The 26623-nt window shown below is 39.2% G+C and overlaps 1 protein-coding gene across 1 annotated transcript in view; it reads left to right on the top strand.

Moving 5' to 3' along the window:
- Nucleotides 1-26623, top strand: part of SGCD (sarcoglycan delta) — a 292141-nt gene that overhangs the window by 204683 nt on the left and 60835 nt on the right. The window contains exon 6 of the mRNA XM_084884490.1: nucleotides 15166-15238. Coding sequence (XP_084740616.1) covers nucleotides 15166-15238 — 73 coding nt within the window. The remainder of the gene's footprint in view (nucleotides 1-15165; nucleotides 15239-26623) is intronic.

The raw sequence follows: 26623 nt of genomic DNA, 5'->3' as shown, positions 1-26623 counted from the left end.
GACAGATTTGTTTGCAGGCTCCAGAGAACAGTTCTCTTTGCTTCAGTGATATGGAGTGTGAGGGACAAGCAGTCATGGCCTAGTTTCCTCCACCCTCAAGGAGAAAAAAAAAACACATTACTCAGAGTGCTTCCAATTGTAAGTGACAGAAAGCAAAGTTAATTGGGTTTTAAGGGAAAACACTTTTTAAAGAAGAAATATGAGAACTTGCTCACTAAGTTCATTGAAAATTCCAGATATGGCAACTCTATTGTTTTCAACATCTCTGCCCCTGCGTGCGTTTCCTTCTCTCAGATCCTTAGTGGACATTATCTCAGAGGGGGAGAGAGAGGAATACCCTTGTTCGTGCAGCCATCACAATCCTTGAAAAGAACTGATTGGCTTAGGTTGCATCCTCTTGGAGCAATTGCTGTTTCTGGAGAACTGCCAACCTGAGTCACATTCCCGCTGTCTGTCTGTGGGATGAGGGGTATGGACACGTGCTTATCTACATTCAGTCCCGTTTATGAGATCCGCAGAGGGAAGCTCTGCTTCGAGGATGCAGGCATTCCCTCTGCTGCTCAGGGGCCTCGGGACCTCTCTTCTTTGCTCTGCCATGCTGCTCTGCCATGCTTTTCTCATTGAGATGCTACTTCAGCGTAGCTGCCAGCCCCAAGTGTATGTTTGAAGGTTGAAAATATGAGCTGGAGAACTAGTTTGTCTTGGTTCTTATCCCAGCTCTATTACTAACTTGCACTGAACAGTAGTTATTACTTATTCTGCCTAGTCCTCATATTTCTCAACTCATTTGGGTTTTCTTGAAGATGAAGGGATTGTACCTGTAAAAGCACTTAGCATGATTCCCAGTAAGTGTTGGTTGTTATTGTCTAGTACCCATCATGTGTTGACACTGCCCTCTGTATTGCTGAGTTCCAGTAATAAGTTAGCATCTTACTGGTCAGATGTGGACAGGTAGCAATTCAAACAGAGTGTACATGGCAGCTGTGAGTACAATGTACACAACCAGTCATTAGTACTGTAGGTGGGCTTTTCAAAGGGAGGGAGATATTTTAAACATGACTCAAAATTCCCAAACTCATGATGGAGGAAATCACACATTCAGCAAGGAGTTAAGAGCAGGGGCTCTGCAGCTATATGTGCCTGGATTCAGATCTTGGCCGAGACACTCACTCTCTGTGCTTCAGCTTTGTCATCTACAGATTGAGGGATAATAATATCACATACCCTATAGGGGTATGGTGAGAATTAAATGAGTTAATTCATGTAACATGCTTAGAAAAATGACTGGCAAAAGAATAAGTATTTAATAGACATCAGGTATTAATATGACTTTTATTCCCTAAATGTGACTCTGGGGCCTTATATGAGTAAATTCTGTCTCCATCATTATTGGGTTGCTCAAGAATCAAAGAAACAAAGTGTATGTGGTGTCAAGAAAATATGAACACACCTACTAATGCTAAGGATCACCTCTGATATCTTCATTTTCCCATCCTTTTAACTCTCAATGTCCATGTTGCAGAGAAGACCTAGGGACATTTGCAGAGGCTGTGGGCCCCTGTAATGAGGGTCCAGTCTTCTCAGGGCATGTGTCCTCAGAGAGTTTGGCACTTCCCCAGGGATGACTCTGGTCCTCAATAGACCTTAGCTCTCTCAGTTCCTCTAGATCAGGGCCAAAATCTGCCTCTCTCCTTGGCTTCCTTCCCAGGCCTCTTCTCTTTCCCCTTCCCTGGAGGAGAGCCAGCATGCTCTCCACTAAGACTAGGTCTTGACAGGGGGCAGGTGTCACTGTTGATTTAAGGCAGCTCTGCTTTTGATCCACTGAAAACCTTCCATCAGGAATCTCAGATGCATTTTGCTCAGTGTAAGGAACAAAACCCCAAACTCCATACTGAATGACTCTGTTTATACAGCAATCTAGAAAAGGTGACCGTGTAGACTGGGCCTAAGAACAGTCAGAGCCAGGAGCAAGGGCTTAAGGAAGAGACTGACAAAAAAGGGCAGCACAGTGGAATGTTCAGGGTAATACAATGTGCTGTTTACTCATGGTGGTAGGTAGATACATGGCTCTGTTTTTGTCAAAACTCATAAAAATATATTTAACTTTATGGAAACAAACATCAATAAATTCTCAATAAATTAACTATTTTCATTTGAAAAATTAATTACCTCTCACAGAACCTGTTTAATCATCTGCAAAATGGATGTATGAATAGTGTCTGACTTGTGTGTCATTACAATGATTGAGTAACATAATACAGGAACATGTCAGTATTAAGGTTACAGTTGATCATTGTTCTTGTTAGAATCTTGAACATTTCCCATAAGCCAACCATTGATGGAATTTTTATTTAAAATAATTATTCAAAATAATTTCAAAAGAGCAATTCTAAATGCCCATATAGCCAAACCATCATCTTTCATTTCTTAAATTGCAAGGGATGATAAGGTAGAATAGCTTCAAGAATGCAAAGCTGTAATAACCCAGACCAGAGGGAGAAACAATTGTGGAAATCACAAACACAAATCAACACTTTAAAAAATTATCAAGCTGGGACCGGTTTGGCTCAGTGGATAGAGTGTCAGCCTGCGGACTGAAAGGTCCCAGGTTCGATTCCGGTCAAGGGCATGTACCTTGGTTGCAGGCGCATCCCCAGTAGGGGGTGTGCAAGAGGCAGCTGATTGATGATTCTCTCTCATCGATGTTTCTAACTCTCTATCCCTCTCTCTTCCTCTTTGTGAAAAATCAATAAAATATATATTTTTTTAAAAAATTATCAAGCCACAGACAATGCTAAGGAGGTGGATTAAGCCTTGATCATATTATGTTCAAAAGGTAGGCTTTCTTTTTTAGGAAACAGAACTCACCATAGGTTGTACACCAGACAAAAAAAACTTGTCCCACATGAACTCCAGGGCCTTGCATTGACTGCAGTAAATTGGAGAGGTTAGGAGAGAGCTTGCTGGTAGGAGTCTAACTGACCCAGACCTTGTAGCTACAGCCTTCATCACGAACTGTCCTGCACGGTGCAGTACAGCTGATGCTGACCAGCTCACACCTCTCCCCTCTGGAAGTTTCTTTTTGATTCTGCAGCTGTTCCTGCTTATGTGAAATTAAATTCAGAACATCTAAGTCTGTGTCTAGCTATTTGTCTAGAAAAGCACGAAAATGTTCAGGACATGATCCTCAACATTAAGTAGCTTACATTCTGGTGAAGGGAAAACAACGCTCAGTGAACCATCTCACAAGCTAGAACGAAATAAGTGCTCAACCAAGATATCAGTTGTGTGTTTCAGGAGCACGAAGGAAGGAGAAATTAGGGATAACTGAGAAGAGGGCCAGGGAAGGCTTCACTATGCAGGTGGCATTTGAGCTGGGCCTTCAAGGACCTGATGCACTGAAAAGGAAAGACAAGTACTTTCTATCTGAGAATGTTATGAGCAAAGTCCAGGAAGGGAAAAACCCAATCCTACTCAGCAATTGATACAAAGAATACTACAGTATAGCATAAAGGTACAGTAAGAGTGATTTTCAACTTTTGGTTAGTTGACATATGGCAAAAATGGGTTAAGTGATAAGTAGGACCCTCTTAAGAGTCCGTTTGTTCCTTTCTCCCTGGTCTTGGGGAGAATGGTAACAGTGAGTAACAATATTCCCATAAGGTGGCTTAAACAAATAATTCATAGGGATTTATTTTTCTCCCATAAGAAGTTGCCTGGGGGACGGTTGCCGGTCCTTAGTGCTGTCTGGATCAGCATGTATGAAATATCCTTGGCCTTTGTCTCATTGTCAGAAGAAGGCTCTTACAGCTCCAGATATTACGTTGATATTCAGGTAGGAAGAAAGAAGAACAGTAGAACCAGTCACACCTGTACCTTCCTCTGAGGATGTAAAAGCTTGCCCAGTGCCCCTCCCAAATAGATTTCTACCTACATCTCATTAGACAAAATTGTGGCATATCGTCACCCGAAGTGTGGGAAAGTGACTATTTAGTTGGGTACTTTGCTCTCAAGAACAACACTGGCATTTTGTTGGCAGGGGGAAATGGATGTTGATAAGTGACACGCTGGCTACACGGGGGAGAAAGTCAGTGGAGGAGGTAAAAATCCTATCATTAAAATTACCCTTTAAGTCACCTGCAAATAATGTTCGTTTTGAGGCTTGCTTTCATAATAAGATTGTATTCTAAAATGAAATCATGTAAGTGTTTTAATGCTTTGGAACAGGCAGCACGTTTACTAAGATTTCAACTTGCTGGTTCTCACTTTTCAAGTCAGCGTCTGTAAATGGCTTTATCAGTTTCTCCAATTATTTTTTATAGACAGTGCTTCTCCAAGGTCTTCAATTAATGTTTCAATTTTCTTCTCCATAGAAAGGCGTCCCCCCCCACCTGCAAAGCCACAGGAACAAAACTTTCTACTTCTTTTTCAACAACCAGGAACCCCTTAAAATCATGCCCATGTTTTCTGAGGTCTCACCCGCATCCATTGATTCTCTCTGAGTCCTGATTGCTCTCACACTGAGAGAGGCACTTGAGAACTGAGATCTTGAGGAAGGAAGCAGTGTATTCAGGACTTCCATCTACCCTTACTCCCATGAGAAGGCCAGGCAGAACCATGCTCTCCTTAACTCATTCGCACTGTCCGTAATCATGCAGTACCCATAATCATGTCCTCCCTCTCTCTGATTTTGGCCACCTGTCCCACAGAGACCTGGAGGGGAATGTGGGTGGAGGGCCGCATTCATCTCACTCATAACACACGCAGTGCATTCATCATCTTTGAGAACCAAGGCGTATCCCTTCTGTGCAGTTCTGCTGTGCATGTCAAGCAGCCTTCTTGGCTTGCTGCTGTTGCTCTGTTGTCCATAGACCATCCTAACTCCGTGCTGCCTTGTTCCATCAATGTTATACACAGCCAATGAGTTGAAATGATTTGTTTTACTCTGTGGCTTTATTTACTATCAAAAATAATGTAGTTATAAGAAACCGAAATGAGTTGCTTGCTGCTTGGTTGATTCCTTTTATTTTTTCCAGTTTGGGCTTAATGATACACCGAGCATGAGTTCTGGTCTGTTGGTTTCTCGAGTAGAGTTTGTTTAATTAAACTACTTGTCTCTTCATGTCTTGCCAGGATATTTTTTATACGTGAATCTTAAACTGCTTTGTGGTTTCACATGCTACACAAGTATTTAAAATGCACACCTTGAAGGCATGGCTGTTTCAGTTAAATTGCTAGGAAACACGTCTTATTTTATTCTTCTCTGTTGTTAACATTCGGATTATAGAATGACATCCCAGTTTTTCTGGCCTTATCTTCTATTATTATAATCAACATCCTCAATTCCATTATCATAAATATTATCTGCCATTTATTGAGCATTTTGATGTACCATGCACACATACCACCATCTATAATATACATTCTCTAATCCTCACTATAACTTTATGAGGGAAGTGTTACTATCTCCATTCCTGGAAAATGAGTCTAGAAGTCTCTAAGTGTCATATTCCTCTTCACAGTCTTCCTATACTAACCCTGAACTTATTACACTCTCATTTAAATGTACATGTCTTGTCAGGACCGGTTTGGCTCAGTGGATAGAGCGTCGGCCTGCAGACTGAAAGGTCCCGGGTTCGATTCCGGGCAGGGGCATGTACCTTGGTTGCAGGCACATCCCCATTGGGAAGGGGGGGGTGCAAAAAGCAACTGATCAATGATTCTCTCTCATCGATGTTTCTAACTCTCTTCCTCTCTGTGAAAAATCAATAAAATATAAACGTACATGTCTATTAAAATCCCAGCCTAATAAATTCGCATATATGGATTAAGCGTGCCTGCAATCCAGGCAACTGAGCGCCTGGGCCTCTGCCTGGCCTGTGCCATAGAGCAGACTGGTACCCCATAAAAGTTTGGTTACTAACCATAGCTTCATCTTTAATGTCTAATATTCAATATCCAATACTCAGTTATCTTTCTAGATATCTCTTGTCCAAAAAATGTTGACTCTTGCCATAACCATTTCTTCACTTCCCACTTATTCCTCTACCTGCAAGAGTCTGTTTCTAGCTCTTTATAGAATAGCTCCTGTGATATAAGTGATTTCCATGCTGCTAAATTCCATATTTTCCATGTTACTAATCCTAACCAAGGACATGCTTGTTGACTTTAGAGAGAAGGGAAGGGAGAGAGAAAGAAATGAGAGAAAAACATCATCAAGGATCAAATCTGCAAACTAGATATGTGCCCTGACTTGGAATTAAACCATCAACCTTTTGGTGTACAGGATGACATTCCAACCAACAGAACCAAACATCTAGGGCTAAGGGCTTATTTTCATTACATAATAAAAATATTGGGTATAAGTTGTCCAGAGCTGGAGCAGCACATTAACAATGTCATAAAGGGACCAGATTCCTTCTGTCTAGCAATATCAATCCAAAAGTCTGTCAGACGGGAACATGGCCTACATGTTTCTACATGATCTTGCCCCTGACTACCTCACCAGTCTCCTCTTATGCCAGTCTTGCTCCTTCTATGTCAGTTATAATGATCTTGCTATTCCTTAAAGGGAGCGTGCTGCCTATTGTCTCAGGGCACATGTCCTGCTTTCTGACAAGTTCTCTCCACCCATCTCCATCTAAACCCTTTGCCTGACTGACACCTCCTTCAGATCGCAGCTTCATTCCATTTCCTCAGAGGAGCCTTGCAGATCCTCCCATGCCAACACACACCCCCTCCTCCATGCTTCATCAGTTCCCTGCCTAGACCTCACAGCATTTACAACACTTTCTCAACCTTTTTCCTAGTATGGCTCTTCTAGTGAATTATTTCACATGTGTTTTTGTTTTTTTTTAAATTTACTCTCCTCTAGTGAGCTATTAGTATCATATATACTGTATATCTATTTATGTACTATTTGTATATCTGTACTTTATACATTAATAGAGCGAGATTTCTTTTGTTGGTCCCCCAAGAACCAGTTTTATACCCTTAACTACATCACCCCATTGGGAATGTATGATTTATAAACATTTTTATTAAAAATCAATTTAAATGTGTTCTCTAAATTTGTCTATCTAGCTATAATAAAACTTCATAAGGACATAGATCTGCTCTTCACACTGAATATTGCCTTAGCACTGTGCTGTGCACATAGTAGGTAATGACTAAATATTTATAGAAAAAGAATAGCTATAATAGTTGAGGTGGCTATTGAAAAAATATATATGAATATATCTATATGTGTGTGTATATATGTATATATATTAGACATAGAATGGATACAATACTTGAGGTGGCTATTGAATATATATATATGCACATATCTATGTATATGTATATATATATGTGTGTGTGTGTGTGTGTGTGTGTGTGTGTGTATGTATATATATGTGTATGTGTGTGTATATATATTCTTTTATACCTAACATAGATAGCATGTTCACAAATAATATATGCATTATATATATATATACTAGAGGCTCTGTGCATGAAATTCGTGCATGGGGGGGGGGGTCCCTCAGCCCAGCCTGCACCTTCTCTAATCTAGGACCCCTCAAGGGATGTCCGACTACCTGATTAGACCTGATCCAGGTAGAATCAGGCCTAAACGGGCAGTCGGACATCCCTCTCACAATCCAGGACTGCTGGCTCCCAACTGCTTACCTTCCTGATTGCCCCTAACCACTTCTGCCTGCCAGCCTGATTACCCCCTAACCACTCTCATGCCAGCCTAATTGATGTCTAACTGCTCCCCTGTCAGCATGTTTGCCCCCAACTTCCCTCCTCTGCCAGCCTGGCCACACCTAACTGCCCTCCCCTACAGGGTTGATCACCTCCAACTGCCCTCCCTTGCAGGCCTGGTGCCTCCCAACTCCCCTCCCCTGCTGGCCATCTTGTGGTGGCCATCTTGTGTCCACATGGGGGCAGGATCTTTGACCACATGGGGGCAGCCATCTTGTGTGTTGGAATGATGGTCAATCTGCATATTATTCTTTTATTAGATAGGATAGAGGCCTGGTGCATGGGTGGGGGCCAGCTGGTTTGACCTAAAGGATGCCCCGGATCAGGGTGGGGGTTCCCTTGGGATGTGGTGTGGCCTGGGCGAGGGGTCTGTGGTGGTTTACAGGCCAGCCATGCCCCCCAGCAAACCAAGTGGAGGCCCTGGTATCTGTAATGTATTTACCTTCAACAATTGAAACTTTGTAGCCTGGAGTGAAGCCAAGCTTCCTGCTCCCTCTGTGGCCAGCAGCCATTTCTGTTTGGTTTTGTTTATCTTCTATAATTGAAACTTTGTATCCTTCAGTGGAGGCCTAGGCCAGCCAGGGTGTGTGGAAAGCTTGGCTTCCTCTATTGCAGGGGAAACCCAAGCCTCTCAACTGCTCTCTGTGGTTGTAGCTATCTTGGTTGGGGTTAATTTGCATAGTTGCTCTGATTGGCTGGAGGGTGTGGCTTGAGCAGAGTGATGGTTAATTTGCATATTACTCTTTTATTAGGTAGGATAGAGGCCTGGTGCATGGGTGGAGGGTGAATAGTTTGCCCTAAAGGGTGTCCTGGATCAGGGTGGGGGTTCCCTTGGGGTGTGGGGTGGCCTGAGCAAGGGGTCTGTGGTGGTTTTCAGGCTGGTCATGCACTGGCAACCCAAGTGGAGGCCCTGGTATCTGGGGTTTATTTATCTTCTATAATTGAAACCTTGTAGCCTCACCTCCTGCTCACTCCATGGCTGCAGCCATTTTTGTTGGGATTTATCTTCTATAATTGAAACTTTGTAGTGGAGGCCAAGGCAGGCCAGGGCTGCAAGAGCTTGGTTTCCTCCATTGGCAGGGGCAATGCAAGCCTCCTGCTCTTTCCAGCTCCGTGGCTGCCGCCATTTTTGTTGGGATTTATTTATCTTCTATAATTGAATCATTGTAGCCTTGAGTGTAGGCCTGGGCCTGCCAGGGTGGCAGGGAAGATTGGCTTCCTCTATTGCCAGGGAAACTCAAGTCCCCTGCTTGCTGCAGCTCCATGGCTGTAGCCATCTTGGCTGGATTAATTTGAATACTCGCTCCTGATTAGCTGGTGGGTGTAGGTTGTTGTTGTAGCAAAGGTATGGTCAATTTGCATATTACTCTTTTATTAGATAGGACTAGAGGTCTGATGCATGAAATTCTTGCAAGAGTAAGCCTTCCATTGGCTGCCAGCATAGGCATCCCTCCAGCACCCAGGACCTGGGCTTCCCTCCGGCCACCAGCAGGCACCCAGGACCCAGGCTTCCCTCCCAGCCCTGGCTTCATCCAGAAGGATGTCCAGTCTAATTAATATATTACACTTTTATTATTATAGAATAATTTGTGATTCCATAAAGAGGAAAGTCTAAACCTGCTCTCCCTAAATATTTGTTGAATGAATTTAATTATCTGTACTTTTAGGTTAGGAGAATCTGTCCTAATTCCTAAAAAGAAAATATTTGCTATGTTTCCTGGAAACGACTTGTAATGACTACAAACATTTTTGCATTGGTGATTTGTTAAACACCATCAAAAGCCAGGGAGACAGAATGGGATTAAATTACTTGAAGTGACATTTTCCACTCAAAGTTCCTGTCTTGCATCTGTTTATTGCTCAAATCTGGGAAGGGTTTCAGAGGCTGACAGCGTTTAATCCTGAAATTTGTGTAAACTCTGCAACTTCACTGATTACTCATTTCATTTTATATCTTTAGCTAAACATATTTCCACTCACTTCCTTAAAAATTTTTTTTTACTGAATATTACTATTAGGAGAAAGTCAAAAGTTTATGTTAGGAACTAAATATAAAACCACTGTTTCTGAGGAATTTCCTGCGATCAATTCTCCCGCAATACAATCTTTTATACCTACCATGGATAGAATACTGTAGAGGAAATTGGCTTCCAGGAAAATGGATCTTAGACATAATATTTAAATACCAAAATGTAACCATGTTCTTTAGCCTGGACTCACAGAGGCAAAACCAGTATCTTACGTATTTTATAAAGTTTTTTAAACAATGGGAGATATATGAACACGTGTTTAACTAACTCTTTGGAGCAACCAGAAAATTATCTTGTACAGAAAACAATGTGTATTATTCAAGGAATTATTACATATTCATAGTTTTTTAAATATTGCTTGTATATACTATAGGAGGCTTAATTTAAATTTTATTTGTCATGTTGCCTGCACCCTCATAAGAAAATTGTAGTTAGATTCATAACAGCTTCTTTTATTAAGTAAAGACAATTTCTTAATACCAAAATACCAAGTATCCAAATAAGCAGGATTTTATTGGAGAATTATTAGGTTGCCATAGGCACAGCTGGCTTTGAGCATTTATCATTTGGCTTTGACATCAATTCCAGGTCTTCTCATGGGCCCTGTGGTCATCCTTTAGTCTCCCTCTTACCCAGCACATCACTAGATCCCTCTTAAATATTTTCTACACTACCCACTTTCCTCCATTCTCACTGCCAGTTCTCTAGTTTAGTTTAGCCTACCACGGTCTTTCTCCCTGACCCATATTATTTACCCTCGCTCTCTTCTGTTACCTTTTCCATAACACAGAGTCTCAGCTCAGGCTTTCGTAACAGAATGCCATACATTTTGGTAGTTTAAACATCAGAAATATATTTATGATGTGCCAGCATGGTTGGGTTCTGTTAAAGAGTAGAGTTTTAACTGATGAATTTTAGGGAGATACGCACATGCAGACCATAACATGCCACATCGGTGATCTCTGAAAAACGCCAGTTGGCTAAAGTCAAATCCCTGCTTAAGGCCTTTGCTGTGGCATGCAAGACTCTGCATTACTTGGGCCAACTTACCTCTCTGGGTTCACCCAAGCTGCTCACTTTTGCTGAGCATAGTCTGGCCATACTGATCTTTATTAACTTCAACCTCCCAACCCTGTCACCTTTGCACTGTTTTCTACTGCTACTTCCCACTCTTATCTAGTTGGTTCCCAATGACTTAACAAATATCAGCAAAACTTCACTTTTCAGGGAAATTTACCTGCCAGACCAGGCTATGATCCCAAGTTGTGTTTGTTTTTTTGTTGTTTTTTTTAATTGATTTGGCGGGGGGAGAGAAATATCAATCAGCTGCCTCCTGCAAGCCCCCAAACAGGGGTCAAGCCTGCAACTCAGGCATGTGCCCTGATTGGTAATCAAACCAAAAACTCTTCGGTGCACTGGACGCCACCCAACCACTTAAGCCACACTGTCTAGGACAATGACCCTCAGTTTTATACTTTCAAAGACAACTTTGATTTTCCTTTCAAGTTTTAATCACCATTTTTAACTAATATGTGTTTTCATTTGTGAGATTATTACTCATTATTTAAATTTATTGTACACTGCCAGAGTACACTGCACTGTACTAGATTATGAGCTCCATATCCCAATAGCTTACCCCTAGAGCCCCCTGCTGGATTCATATTTCTTAAATAAATTGAATATTGGGTATATCAATCCCACCATGCCCTTCTCCTGGTCCTTTGGGATCATCCAACTATGTAATTTGGAGCATTGTAAAAGAGCAGGGGTGGAGACCTTACAAAGTATCTAATCCCCACCCCCACTTTGTATAGTAAGCGGAGAAATAAGACTAGAAGGCAAATTGAGAAAAGTCATATAATGAGCTTATACAAAATCAGCACTAAAAATCAGGTTTTTGGTTTCTCAGTTCTCTGATATTTCAGAAAATCAAATATTTTCCGTTCCCATTTTCTTATCTCCAATTTTTAGATTGACGTCTTTTCTCTGTTTATAATTTAATATTGGTAGAGAAACATATTCTTATCTTATCAAGTAAAATATGGTTTGTTATTAAGGGTTGTCATTCAGGTTATATCTACCCAAGAAACATGAATTAGAAAACTTAATACACCTTGACTTCAAACATTGGTCATCAGATATTTTAATTTTGCATTTTAAACTTGTTGAGCATTTTGGTCCCACCATTAAAACCCAAAAATGATTTTTAGCCTGTGTTAGTTAATACAGAGCATTAATCATAATTATGCTAATATTAGTGAATGTACCTCAAGAAAGAATTTACCAGAGCAAATTCCATCAAGCTAGTTTAATTCCTTAATCAATTTTATAAACAGTACACTTGAAACCATTTCTGAACTTTTTAGTTTTCCTTAAAATTATTGTGTGTGAAATAATTTCTTCATGTATAACACAGGTTTGATCCATCATAAACTTTTTTATCTCCAATTTTACTGATAACTTCAATCATTGAAATTTTTTCTATTGTGTCCAATTTCTGTCAAATCCAATTTTCCTGTACCAAATTATGCAGATTTTTTTTTTCTTTCAGTATTTAGTTCATAGCTATTTAGTGTTAAGCACTTTAAGTGTTTACTATTTTTTATAAAATTGAATTCTCTCAGCCAATTTTTTGAGTTTTAAAGAGGTATGATCAAGTTTTGTTGTTATCTTTATAGTTAGTTTCATCTACAATAGATTTTGCTCTCTACCATTTATTCTCTTAGAAGGTTTATTTTCTGGTGATTATTTCTATCAGTTAAATGCAGTTTACAGTGGGCAAAAATCTGTTTTCTTTTATTTTTTTCTTCCTTAATGATTTTCTTTGATATTCTAGGATCGCTCTGTTTTCCTGGTAGAGAATGGAAGTAGCTAAAGACAATCATGTTTTGGTTAGATTGTTACTTTATGACATTTTAGATTGGGAGAGAAAACAATTTAGCTCGAACACTTCTCATCCCAACCCTCATTTTATAGGAAACAAGGAAAATCAAGGGCCAGAGAGGTTATCTAACTTGCCCAGCATCAGAGAGAGAAATAGATGTTAAGTCTCCTGACATACAGGACACTTACAGGGGAAAGCATGACCAAAATGAGCTTCAAACTTGAGTGCACTTTCCAGAGAGAAGAAGCTGGCTCTTTTGTCACTATGACAATGAAGTGCATTTGAGATTTTTTTGAAGAGTTTACCCCTACCTGTGCTACTAGGGGAAACAGAGCCATGGAGCTGATTCAAAACACTTTGGATAGATCCTGTCACAAGCTTTATAAGTTTCTGATGGATTGTGAGGAATTAAGTTATTGGGCAGAGAACTAGCTAATGGAAACACATTGATGAAATCATTTTTGAGGGACTTAAATGGAACTTAAAATAAAGCTGAAGTGGCTTTATGGATTTTTCACTCAAATTGTTTATGAACATTTATTGCTAGTAAATTATATTGTGTCAAAGAAGGAATAAGTAGGTATGGCTTTAATAGAAACCTTTTTGAAATAATAAAATGGAGAATAATTTATTATCCAAGAAAGGGTAGAGAAGGTGGGATGAGGGAACTGATGCTGATGGATGTTTCTGGGAAAATGAAAAGCGATGTGAAAATCAGAAACCTGTGATAGTACTTGAAAATTGTCTTTTTGAAAAGTATTAGAAACTCATCTCAGTATGCATAGAAACTTTTTTAGAAGAGGGGTGACAGAAAGTAGCAAGTATTACTTGAGGATATAACATTGCTATTTGTATTTCATAAAAAGATGAGCAAGTAGAAAGGACTTAATCTGCTGAAAAAAATAGTGTGTCATAACAGTCAAGGTCATCCATTCCAGTGCTGAAATAGCTCCATTCAAGTCTTGGCTCTCTCTCTTTGCTGTGTGACTTTAGAAAAATTTCCTGACTTCTCTGAGTCTCAGATTCCACATCATATATATATATATATATATGCCTAAGCGACCAAATGAATGACACACTGGTGGATCAGTGGCTATAATGTGCACTGACCACCAGCGGGCAGATGCTCAATGTAGGAGCTGCCCCCTGGTGGTCAGTGCACTCCCACAGCCAACCTCCCCATGACTGGGCAACCTCCCGTTGTCCCTCCCCCCATCCAATTGGCCTGATTGGCCCAGATCACCGGCCAGGCCCAGGGACCCCACCTGTGCACTGGACCTCTAATCCACAATAATAATAGATATTTGTAGTCCCTATCTCACACAAAATATTTGCTTAGAATAATAGTTATTATTCACTGGGATATTCTTTGAATTGACTATATGTAATGGTAAATCCAGTTATTATTTTCTGATTTTACTTGCAATAGTCTTTTACTCATATCAGAAAGATGAAATATTTCCACAGTTGCTATAAAAGTAAAGAAATCAGTTCATCCTCCTAGGCTCATCAGTATGCCAGGATAAATCTGGATTTGGAATGACAGCAGTTAATGGAGGATTTTTAGATGCTATAATAATTGCAGAAGGTTCTAGAAATTCACGTGTGAATGAAAGATATTATTCTGCCCCTTCTTATAGCATCAGAGAACTACCAAATATGTAAAAATAAACACATTTGCCTCAAAGTACAGGATATTGCCTAGCGAAGTTTAATTGAAAAACTAATATCCACTGCCATTGTCTGTGATAAACTGAGACTTAAATGATTTGAAAACACTTTGGGAGCTGACAAATCAGATAATCACAATCTTTATGGCTAGAAAGGTTCAGCTGGCATTGACAAGTTGTGAAGATAAAGGCTTATCAACAACTAAATGTCTAGACTGGGTTGGGGATCAATGATAATACTCAGAGTGTAAAAGTGCTGAACTTCAAATGATCCCTCATAGTGTTGTGTTTAACTTTCCCAGATAATAATAGTGTAGAACTTTATTTACTGAAAAACTTCTGCCAAATTGAGCAGATACCTCGCAGTCTTACGGTGCCTTCCACCATCTAGCTTTCCTGCCACTGCCTACCTAGGCGTTGTGTTCTGTGGTCTGTGCCCTGGCTGCACTCTGAGGGCTTCAGCTGCTGTTTTTCCAAACATTTCCACTTGGGTGACTATGAATAGTTTATGAGGGACCAGCGTCAGACTGTGCCAGTTCTAGGCATCTTTTTTAATTCTTTCTTTTTAAGCCAGCATGGAATTTGCCTCATGGCCTCACTCTGATCTCAGCAGGAACACTTTCAGAAGAGGTTCCTTGTTTTTTCAAAGGCTGTTTGCATGAGTTGATTTAATGCTCTCCTATTATGGAGGCCAAAAGCCAGTGGCAAAAAAAAAAAAAAAAAAGTATGTGTGTATTGAGTTGTGTCTAGGATTCACTGCATTTAGCTGATTGTGCCCCCAGGTAACACATCTAGCAGTCTCCAACTTCTGTTTGCTTTCTTCTCTTGTTTACAGGAGCAGAGGGCACCGTGTTCCCCAAATCAATAGAGACACCTAACGTCAGGGCAGACCCCTTCAAGGAACTAAGGTAAGCTTCTGACTTTGCATTCATCGATTTAGCATCTGTTTCCTTTCTCTGTGCTGCGGGCTGATGATCCGTTTTGAATCCGTGTAATGTAACAGCATCACAGCATGAATATGTAAACCGGAGCAGTTAAAAATGAGAAGGTAAGCTGCAACCAGGAGAAAATGTTCTCTGAAGACCTGACATTGATGGTTTGGAGGAAGAGCTTGTCCACCGTATCATTGTGAGGTTTAGGATTGATTGTTGCAGTGTATGTTGCTTGTTGCAGTGTATGTTGCTTGCTGTATTTTGTGGTACCAAAAACCTACCCAGTTAGAGAACTCATGAGTAATCGGTGCTGGTCAGTCCAAAGAAGAGTGGGGTCTCTGAGAAGCTGAGCTCTGAAAGCAATGCACATTTTTATTTTCCCTGAAATGATATGGTGGTAGAACTACCTCTGTGGGTAATCCGTGTACTGGTTGGCATCCTCTTCAGGTGTCTATCCGGGGGCTGCCTTTAGCAGAAAAGGAATCTACAACATTGTGTACTTACCACCAACGATGGAAAACCAAAAAGAACAATAGACATACAGGCAGACAGATAGCTAGATAGACAGAGATAGAGAGTTGGATTAAAAACCATTCCTGCCACCTTTCCAAAAACATAAAACATGGTATGATGACACAAATATAAATTTAATTGTTACTGTATGCTTGTAGCCATGAAAGGTTCGGTAAATGCTGGCTGTCTTCATTTCCTGTAGTTCTTTTAACTAAAAGTGGTCGTAGATCATCATAGCTTGCATGGAATAACTGCTTCGGAAGACATCTGCCGTGAGATACTGTACTTGTATTATACAATCTGCTGTTTCACAGTGCAGTCAGTCCCAAGACCTGTGCTTTTCTGAAAACATCCAAGACCAGGTTGGAGCTCGTTTCCTTAAACAGAAACACATTCCCAGTCAGTAGAGACTATATCACCTCATTACAAAACCCACAACCTTCTTGCAAAGCCTGTCTTGTCTTGATGAATATAGGGAAATAAATTGGGCCAAAGGAAGAGGATAATGGGTGGGGAATGAAAACCTTCCCTTAGCAAAACTCCACCTAGAGTGGGCTGTATTTTTAAGATTATACACCATACTGCGAGGTTTTATATTTTACTAGAATAAGTGTTGTCATTGGGGCTTCTGGATGTCAGAAGTCACTGAGTATCTGTTAGCTGGATCCTATGTTTCCTATTAGACACTAAAACTGGAATCTTCTAAGCCAGTGTTTCCCAAACTTTTGACATATGTGTACCCCTTCTATAATTTTCATAACACTGAGTACCCCTCGTACTCATGAGAATGTAGAATTAGGCACAGCTAAGCACGGTGTAGTGCATATCCCCACCAAACTCCGGTGCAACGCGTACCCCCACCAAAGTCTTGCTGTACCCCTGGGGGTACACATACCACACTTTGGAAAACACTGTAAGCAAATCTACCCAAGGAGGCCCGTGTTTTAGGAGAGAACATGTTCTATCTGTGTAGTGAATCCTCAGGTCTGTGATGTAAAAGCCCTTTCCAGACCAGCTAAGAGGTGGCCCAGGTCACTTTGTTTTCACATCTTCCTTAGGGTTGTTGTTGTTGTTGTTGTTGTTATTGTTGTTATTATTATTATTATTATTATTATTATTATTATTATTTTGCAGAGCTAGTCAGTAATTAGTGCTGATCTGTCCAAAGATAACTGTTGTCTAAAAGAAGCTGCACTCTCTATGTAATACAGACTTGTTTCAATGGAACAAGCTCTCCATTACATGGAAGACTTGAGAAATTTAAGAGTTGCTGGGTTTAGGCTCACTTTGCTTTAAACAGAAAAATAAATTTTCTGTAGTTATAAACAAACCCAACCCACACTAAACATAAAGACAACTCTCCAAGCATTAGCCCACTTTAGGACATAGAACAGAGTATTTGCTCATAAACTACTATCGACACACTTCCTTGATATACAACCTATGAGAACCCCTGGAACTCACCTTAAGTTAAACCTCTATAGTCACAATGAAATTTCTAATTCAATGCAACTAAATAAGGACTTCAGGTAGTTGCTTATTTTAAAATTATAGGTATTTTTCACCGGGGCTAGAAATAAAATTTTCTGAAAGGAAGCATAAAATGACTTTAATATGCAATTTTAAAAGTGGTGTTTTGTTTGCATCTGTTCAAATCATGGAGATATTTGATAACCTGAACTGAGTGAGGAGCCTAGAATGTGATAATTAAGCCCCTTCATCCTTTGGAATTTTTTTTTTCTTGATAGTACGTTGTGGGAGAATCTCTGATCAATTGAAAGGATGATGAAATGTGGTGGATTGATTAGTCTAGATCAGTTTCACATTTATCATCTAATGGTGCCATATTGTACTCAGTGCTACTGATTGGAATTGACCTTGGCTATTGAGTTGGCAGGTAATGAACTTGGTGCCTGAGCCCCCTGGCCTCTGACTTTACAGTTGGATCCGTTTTACTGATCCAGCACATGCATCCTGGTGTGTCTTCTGGGCTTAGGAAAGTAGAGTTATTTAAGGGAGGTCCCTGGACTTGTACCAGCAGGTGACAATGAGTAAACTGTTCAGGTGAAGCAGAAGCAGTGACTCTAGGACTCCTGGGAGGCAGCATGATGGAGGGGAAAAAGCACTGAGCTGTGAGTCAGGGACTATTGCAAACCTATCATGTGGCCTTGAGCTAATCCTAGAGCCCTACTCTCTGTAAAAAGCCAGGTCACTTCTAACTCCAAAGAGCTAATTCCTTTATAATATACAATAGATAGATAGATAGATAGATAGATAGATAGATAGATAGATAGATAGATAGATTTTATTGGCTATCTTCTGCAAGGCCCTTTCTGAAAATTAAGCCAAAAACTTGGGCATGTGCCCTAACCAAGAATGGAACCAGTGACCTCTCAGTGTATGGGACAGTGCTCAACCGAGTCACACCAGTCAGGGTTATAGTGTTTTACTTTTTATTTTTATTTTAAAATAAATTTAGATTTAAAGAAGAATTGCAAAATTCATACAAATTATTTCCATGTTCCTTTTAATTGTTATTCTCTAATGTTAATATCTTACAGATCTATAGTATATTTATTAAAACTAAGAAATTAATATTGTAGTCCTTTAAGATCTTATTTTACATAAGATTTGTTTAAAAGGATGCAAGTACTTGAGTGTCTTATAAATTAAAAAAAAAAAAATACTCAGAAAGGAGATTGCCCTGGCTGGGTAGTTAGCTTAGTTGGTTGGGACATTGTTCCATACCCCAAAATCTCACAGGTTTAGTTTCTAATGAGGGAACATAACTAGGTCAGAGTGCATAAAGAGGATGCAACTAATCTATGTTTCTCTCTTTTCCTTCCCCTTTCTAAAAAGTAATAAAAATATATCCTCAGGTGAGGATTTTTTTAAAAAAAGGATTTAAACAAAAAGGTCATTTGTTGAGATGTGAATTATTGGATCTTTAAAGTCCCCAATGCAGTTAAGTTGGAATGTTTTTAATAAGAGTTTTCAAAAATAATATCTATACTCAGATGTTCTTGGTCTTACTTATTAATGGGAAACAAATTGAATTAAAAGACCACAGCTTATTTATACATAGACTGTCTTCTAAAATAAGCAAGCAAAACTTGAACATCTAACATGTCCCTCACTTAATCCAATCAATCAAATGTGAGAAAACAGTATCTGTTAGGATAATTTTTGTTTCCTCAAACCTCTACCTTGGCTGCTGGGAGGGTTTTGTTTGTTCTCTTATTTTTGTTGTTGTCCTTGTTTGCTTGATTGTTAATGAAAGGCAGATTTTAGGCCTCTAGCATTTCTTCCTAAAAGATCTCCACTCTCAGGGAATAGGCTGGTAGCTTCCTTTCTGCTAGAATTTTAGTTTACTGCTTTTCTTTCCAGAGTTACCATAGTTACCATACTGGCAGAGTTGGCTTAAGGTGTTTGTAAATAATCCAGGGTTGAGCTGCAAATCACAAAAAGATGGTTGTTTCTCTTTAAACAAATAATGAGCATTAGCGAGGTCTGCACCCACTCCCCATCTGGGACAGTGTTTGTGGACCATTCTGCAGGGCAATTCTGAAATAAGGACATGTCACTTCAGATTCAAGACTATACTTAAAAATGTACCAGCAGCCTTAACCAGTTTGCCCAGTGAATAGAGCATCGACCTGCGGACTGAAGGGTCCTAGGTTTGATTCTAGTCAAGGGTATGTACCTTGGTTGCCGGCACATCCTCAGTGAGGGGTGTAGAGGAGGCAGCTGATTGATGTCTCTCTCTCATCAGTGTTTCTAATTCTCTATCCCTCTCCCTTCCTCTCTGTAAAAAATCAATAAAATATATTTTTAAAGTGTACCAGCATTATACCTTTCCTTGAAATAAAAAAAAACAAACAAACACATTTTGAATAGGAACTGACTTTAATGAATTCATGATTTTAGAATATGACTATCTATTTTAAATATTCTCTTGTTTGCTGCCTTTCTTCCTGGAGTCTGTATAAAGGCATATGAAAAACTCCCTGATCTCAGGTTGTGCATGATCTGAAACAGGTCCTGCATATGTATTTTCTGTCAGAAAGGAGGAGGATACCTACCTTGTTCTAAGTATTCTTTTCCATTGTGACGTTTCCTTGTAGGATTCTGATCCTACAGGACCAAGAAATAGAGTGTGAAATCCTATTCCTCACACATGTGTTAGGGCAAAGGGAAAGAAAGAGAGAAGGTTATATAAACCACTGTACATATAAAACCAGCTCTGTTCCTCTAAATATAACTAAAAGCTTGGAAGGAACCACCACAGGGCAAGAAGCCAACAGGTCTTTCTAAAAGAAGTCTGCATACAATTACACGGGGTGGCGACCTGATGTTCCATTTAATATCAGAGCAGCAGCTGTTTACCAAGTATTTTTTGGTTTGTATTAGGAATCAATGCCTGTGCTAAATTCCTGGGCTGTAGTTAAATGAATACGCAAGTAATTTATAGTGAAGGAGAATAAGACACAGTGAACCCTAAGGTGCCCTTTTCACCATGGGTCTCAGTAGTAGACAGATGGAGAAACTACAGGGATAAAGGAATATTTACCCTTCACTATTTGAGCTAGGACCGTCTTTCCCTTTGCTTTACTTATCAAAAGTTCTTATTTTTACAAATGTGATCGAGATTACATTTTAAAGATATTAATCTTATGTGTTCTGTATTTGTCTCCTCTCTCTACATTATAACCTGCCATTAGAAGCCTGGGAAGGATAGAGAACAGATAGCATGATGGAGATGATATGAGGCTAGGATATAGGGGAAGTCCCATGCAGACAGGAAGAGGAAGTTGAAAACCCAGCACTATTGGTCTCTAGTGAATTATGGGAAGGAGAATATGGGAATGTATGGAAAGCAGGTTTTGAAATAAATGCCATAGTGACCTTTCTTCTCTGAATCATGGGGGGAGGAGACTAATTAGATAGGAAAGTCAAAATCAAAGGGATCTAGGAATCCAACTTGCAGCATGGTGTCATTACCCCTGCATTGTCATGAGGCTGGAGAGAGAAAAAAGAACCTGAGTCAGCACTCTTAAATCTCCTTTAACTCCTGGAGGATGGTTGGGGAAAGCAGGTTTGCAGAAGCATCTCTGTGGTGTTGTGTTGAGTAACTAATGGTGCAAAAAGGCATGCTGCTAGGCAAGTTCCCTGCAGTAGGACTGAGGGCTCCACAGCAGACAGTCCAATGGAGTGGAAGACATGCCCAGACATCAGTGTCCACCAACACCTTTGAGACCTGACTCGGTGGGAGCTAAGTGAGCACAGAGAAAACCAGCCAGAACTCCCTCACTGAGGACTTGAACCTGGGTTGCTCACTTGATGCCAGTCAGAACAATATCTGTGGAATTGATTTATTTGTTAGTCACCACAAACTCACAGAAATCCCCTTCCCCATATCCACAATGATTTCCTAATGAGTGAGAGCAACATCTACCCTAATGAGGAATTTGAAACTTTTCAATCACAGAGAAGACACCAGACCAGAATAAATTTATTTTCCCCCAACAATGCATATGGATAAGTTTGAGAGAAAACTTAACTCAGGTAAGAACAATAAAGAAATATCATTTGCTCTCATGAATGAGCATGGTTTATAAAATGGCCAGTCTGCAATATAGGATACAATGCCAGTCATAAAGTATCTTATGGGACTTTGCCAAGCTTCAAAGGTTGTGAGCCTTTCTCTCTGTGTCTTGTAAGGACCACTGAGTAGTATAATCACAAGGAAAAGGCACTTTCAGTATCCATTCTCAGGCACCTGCTATTGGTGATGTTCATTTCTCTTCAAGTCTTGAGTCAGCATTGATTGGGACTGCAGTTCAGATCAGATGCTTTAGTCATATGCCCCAAAAGTGGTTCTAGAGTTTCAATCTTTTATACCAGCAAGATATTGGGGGAAACATCTTAATAATCAAAACATTCCACAAGCCTTCTTCAAAACCATTACTACAGTCTCTATGAAACCTTCAGCCACCAGCCATGTGCAGTGAGGCTCCTGATTGTCCCATAGGGTGAACCCATTTTCATATGAAATTGAGAGAGGCAATGTGACACATTCTTGTTGTTGTCTAAGACAAGTGGCTTTTATTTAAAAATTAAAATTATATCTTTTAGATTAAATTTTTAATGTAAGGGCCTAAAATGTGGAAAGAAAACATTATTCAAAGGATAAAACCACATGGGGTGGTAATAATTGCACTTCTTATTCATGTTGTCAGGGCAGGTATGACATCAGAAATAAGTGTTAACCTCTCATCCATTCAGAGCAGCATGAGTGAGTATGTATATTTGTTGAAATTTTAAGCAGAGCACAGAGACTTTATTATTGTTTGTATCTTTATTAAAATGTCAGCTGCTACCTTTTATTATGTAAAATGTGTGATGTAGATTGTTGTATTATTCTTGAAAAACACACAATTGCTTTTTCAATCTTCCTTTCTTTCCCCTTAGTGGGATGGCCCTGCTGGGTGTGTAGACAGAAATCTTTCTTAATTACACCTTTCATGATCCTGGCTCTAAGCCAGCCTTGTTTTATTCCAATTATAACCTTTTCAAAACAAAGAGTAGTGGGAGTTTAGAGAAACAAGCTGACTACAGTTTTTACCTGAAATAAGTTGAGAACTAGAAATGATCCACTTTTTTAAAATCATCCAGTAGATATATTTTTATTATTTTATTATTGATCCAGAATTTTCCATGGTTTGTTAGAATATAATAAAAATGAGAGTGAGACCATCAGATATCAGAACTAAAATACTGGCCTGATTTCCTGGCCAAGTTGGGCCAACCATCACTCCTTTTTCTACTGTTCTTCAGTGGCTCCCACTGACTTGAAGATAAAATTTCAAAAGAAAGCACTTACCTGAAACCTGCAAGTGATGATCTGATTCTACATGGTAGCTCCAGCCTCTCATCTCCTATTACTCTTTCCACTCCACCAACCTTTTTTTTTGTTTTTTTTTATTTTGTTTTCTTTGTTGTTTTTTTGTTTTGTTTTGTTTTGTTTTGTTTTGTTTTCTCTCTGCTCTCCTCTTTGCTTTTTAGTCCTTCCATAAATTTTTAATTTCTCCTCTCCGATTTCAATTTTCAAATGTTCTTTATTCTATGGTGGTTCTCTTCTCTAGCACCCTGTATTAGTTTCATGTATGGACTATCCTTTCTTTACTTTTTGATACTTTCAAGTTTCTTTTGTTGTTGTTGTTGTTCTTCTTATTATTATTATTATTCAGGTTTCTAGCTTTTTGATGGGACTTTTTCAAATGGTTGGTGATTCATGGATGTTTATTCAACTTTGAGAGCTGAGTAGTAAGAATCTGTTGGACAGTTCCATATTAATGGGATTCATTGAGGGGGGTGTTTCCAGGTAAGATTATCAGGCTAGGATTTTTATTTTTTTTTATTTATTTATTTTTTTAAATTTTTTTTTTATTAAATTATTATCTGTGTACATATTTTAACATTGCCCCCCCCCCATACATACCCTCCCTCCCCAGAGTTTTGTGTCCATTGGTTGTACTTATATGCATGTATACAAGTCCTTTGGTTGATCTCTTATCTCCCCCAGATCTCCCTACTCTCCCCGCTGTAATTTTACAATCTACTTGTTGCTTTACTGTCTCTATATCTATCTTTTGGTTTGTCAGTTTATAATGTTTTTTAATATCCATAAATGAGTGAGGCCATGTGGTATTTCTCTTTCATTGACAGGCTTATTTCACTCAGCATGATGTTCTCTAGTTCTATCCAGGTTGCTGCAAATGATGAGAATTCCTTCTTTTTTATGGCAGCATAGTATTCCATTGTGTAGATGTACCAAAGTTTTTTGATCCAATCATCTGCTGACGGGCACCTAGGCTGTTTCCAGATTCTAGCTATTGTAGACTGTGCTGCTATGAACATAGGGGTGCATATATCCTTTCTGATTGGTGTTTCTAGTTTCTTGGGATATATTCCTAGGAGTGGGATTACTGGGTCAAATGGGAGTTCCATTTTCAGTTTTTTGAGGAAACTCCATACTGTTCTCCAGAGTGGTTGCACCAGTCTACATTCCCACCAGCAGTGCACAAGGGTTCCTTTTTCTCCACAATCTCGCCAACACTTGTCGTTTGTTGATTTGTTGATGTTGGCCATTCTGACAGGTGTGAGATGGTACCGCATTGTTGTTTTGATTTGCATCTCTCGGATAATTAGTGACTTTGAGCATGTTTTCATGTGCCTTTTGGCCTTCCTTCTGTCTTCTTTTGAAAATATTCTATTTAGGTCCATTGCCCATTTTTTAATTGGATCATTCATCTTCCTTTTATTTAGTTGTATAAGCTGTTTGTAGATGTTGGAGATTAAACCTTTATCAGTGGTAACATTTGCAAATATGTTCTCCCACACAGTGGGCTTTCTTGTTGTTTTGTTGATGGTTTCTTTTGCTGTAAAAAAGCTTTTTATTTTGATGTAGTCCCATTTGTTTATTTTCTCTTTAGCTTCCATTGCCCTAGGGGCAGTATCAGTGAAGAAGTTCTTTAGGCATATGTCTGAGATTTTGTTGCCTGTGGATGCTTCTAGTATTTTTATGGTTTCCCGTCTGATGTTTAAGTCCTGTATCCATTTTGAGTTTATTTTTGTGTATGGTGTAAGTTGGTGATCTAGTTTCATTCTTTTGCATGTATCTGTCCAATTTTCCCAACACCATTTATTGAAGAGACTGTCTTGACTCCATTGTATATTTGTGCCTCCTTTGTCAAATATTAATTGAGCATAGTGATTTGGGTTGATATCTGGGTTCTCGATTCGATTCCATTGATCTATATGTCTGTTTTTGTGCCAGTACCAAGCTGTTTTGAGAACAGTGGCTTTGTAATACAGTTTGAAGTCTGGTATTGAGATCCCTCCTACTTTACTCTTCTTTCTCAGGATTGCTGTGGCTATTCGGGGTCTTTTATTGTTCCAAATGAACTTTTGGAGAGTTCTTTCTAGGTCAGTGAAATATGCCGTTGGTATTTTAATGGGGAGTGCATTGAACCTATAGATTGCTTTAGGAAGTATGGACATTTTGATGATGTTGATTCTACCAATCCATGAACATGGTATGTTCTTCCATCTGTTTACATCTTCCTCTATCTCTTTTTTCAGTGTCGTGTAGTTTTCCGCATATAGGTCCTTTACTTCCTTAGTTAAGTTTATTCCTAGGTATCTTAATTTTTTTGGTGCGATGGTAAATGGAATTGCTTTTTTAGTCTCTGTTTCTATAAATTCGCTGTTGGTGTATAGAAATGCCATAGATTTCTTGGCGTTAATTTTGTATCCTGCTACATTGCCAAATTCATTTATTAAGCCAATTAGTTTTTTAATGGAGTCTTTTGGGTTTTTTATATACAATATCATGTCGTCTGCAAATAAGGATAACTTTACTTCTTCTTTTCCAATTTGGATGCCTTCTATTTCCTCCTCTTGTCTAATTGCAATGGCTAGTACTTCCAGTACTATGTCAAAGAGGAGTGGCGATAGTGGGCATCCCTGTCTTGTTCCTGATCTTAGAGGGAATGGTTTTAGTTTTTGCCCATTGAGTATGATGTTGGCTGTAGGTTTATCATATATAGCTTTTATTATGTTGAGGTATGATCCTTGTACTCCCACCTTGTTGAGAGTTTTTATCAGGAAAGGGTGTTGGATTTTATCAAATGCTTTTTCTGCATCAATTGATATGACTATATGATTTTTATCTTTCAACTTGTTTATGTGATGAATCACGTTAATTGATTTGCGGATATTGTACCAACCTTGCATTCCTGGAATAAATCCTACTTGGTCATGGTGTATGATCTTTGTGATGCTCTGCTGGAGCCGATTTGCTAGAATTTTGTTGAGGATTTTGGCATCTATGTTCATGAAGGATATTGGCCTGTAATTCTCTTTCATTGAGTTGTCTTTATCTGGTTTTGGTATTAGGGTGATGCTGGCTTCATAGAAGGAGTTTGGAAGTCTTCCTTCCTCTTGAATTTTTTGGAATAGTCTGAGGAGAATGGGTTTTAGTTCTTCCTTGAATGTTTGGTAAAATTCTCCTGTGAAGCCATCTGGCCCTGGGCTTTTGTTTGCTGGAAGCTTTTTGATGACTGTTTCAATTTCTTCCCAAGTCACTGCTCTATTGAGATTTTTAGATTCTTCCTGATTGAGTTTTGGAAGGTTGTATTTTTCTAGGAATATGTCCATTTCCTCCAGGTTGTTCAGTTTGTTGGAATAGAGTTGTTCGTAGTATTTTGTAACAATCCTTTGTATTTCGGCGGGGTCTGTTGTTATTTCACCTCTTTCGTTTCTGATTTTGTTTATTTGAGTCCTCTCTCTTTGTTTCTTGGTTAGTCTGGCTAGAGGTCCATCTATCTTGTTTATTCTTTCAAAGAACCAGCTCTTGGTTTTGTTGATCTTATGTATTGTTTCTTTGGTCTCTATGTCGTTTATCTCCGCTCTGATTTTTGTTATTTCCTTCCTTCTGCTTACACTGGGCTTTTCTTGTTGCTCTTTTTCTAACTCTTTGAGTTGTAGAGTTAGATCATTTGTTACCCTTTTTTCCAGTTTTTTGCAATAGGCTTGTAGGGATATGAACTTCCCTCTCAAAACTGCCTTTGCTGTGTCCCATAGATTTTGGATAGTTGTGTTTTCATTGTCATTTGTTTCTAGGATGTTTTTAATTTCTTCCTTGATTTCTTTGGTAACCCATTCCTTGTTTAATAGCATGCTGTTTAGTCTCCATGTGTTTGATTTCTTTGGATTTTTTTCATTGTAGTTAGTTTCCAGTTTTATGGCACTATGATCTGAGAAGATGCTTGATATAATTTCTAT

Source organism: Pipistrellus hanaki (assembly GCF_964339955.1).
Source record: "Pipistrellus hanaki genome assembly, chromosome: 5".
Classification (NCBI taxonomy): domain Eukaryota; kingdom Metazoa; phylum Chordata; class Mammalia; order Chiroptera; family Vespertilionidae; genus Pipistrellus; species Pipistrellus hanaki.
This window is presented reverse-complemented; position numbering and strand designations above follow the sequence as displayed.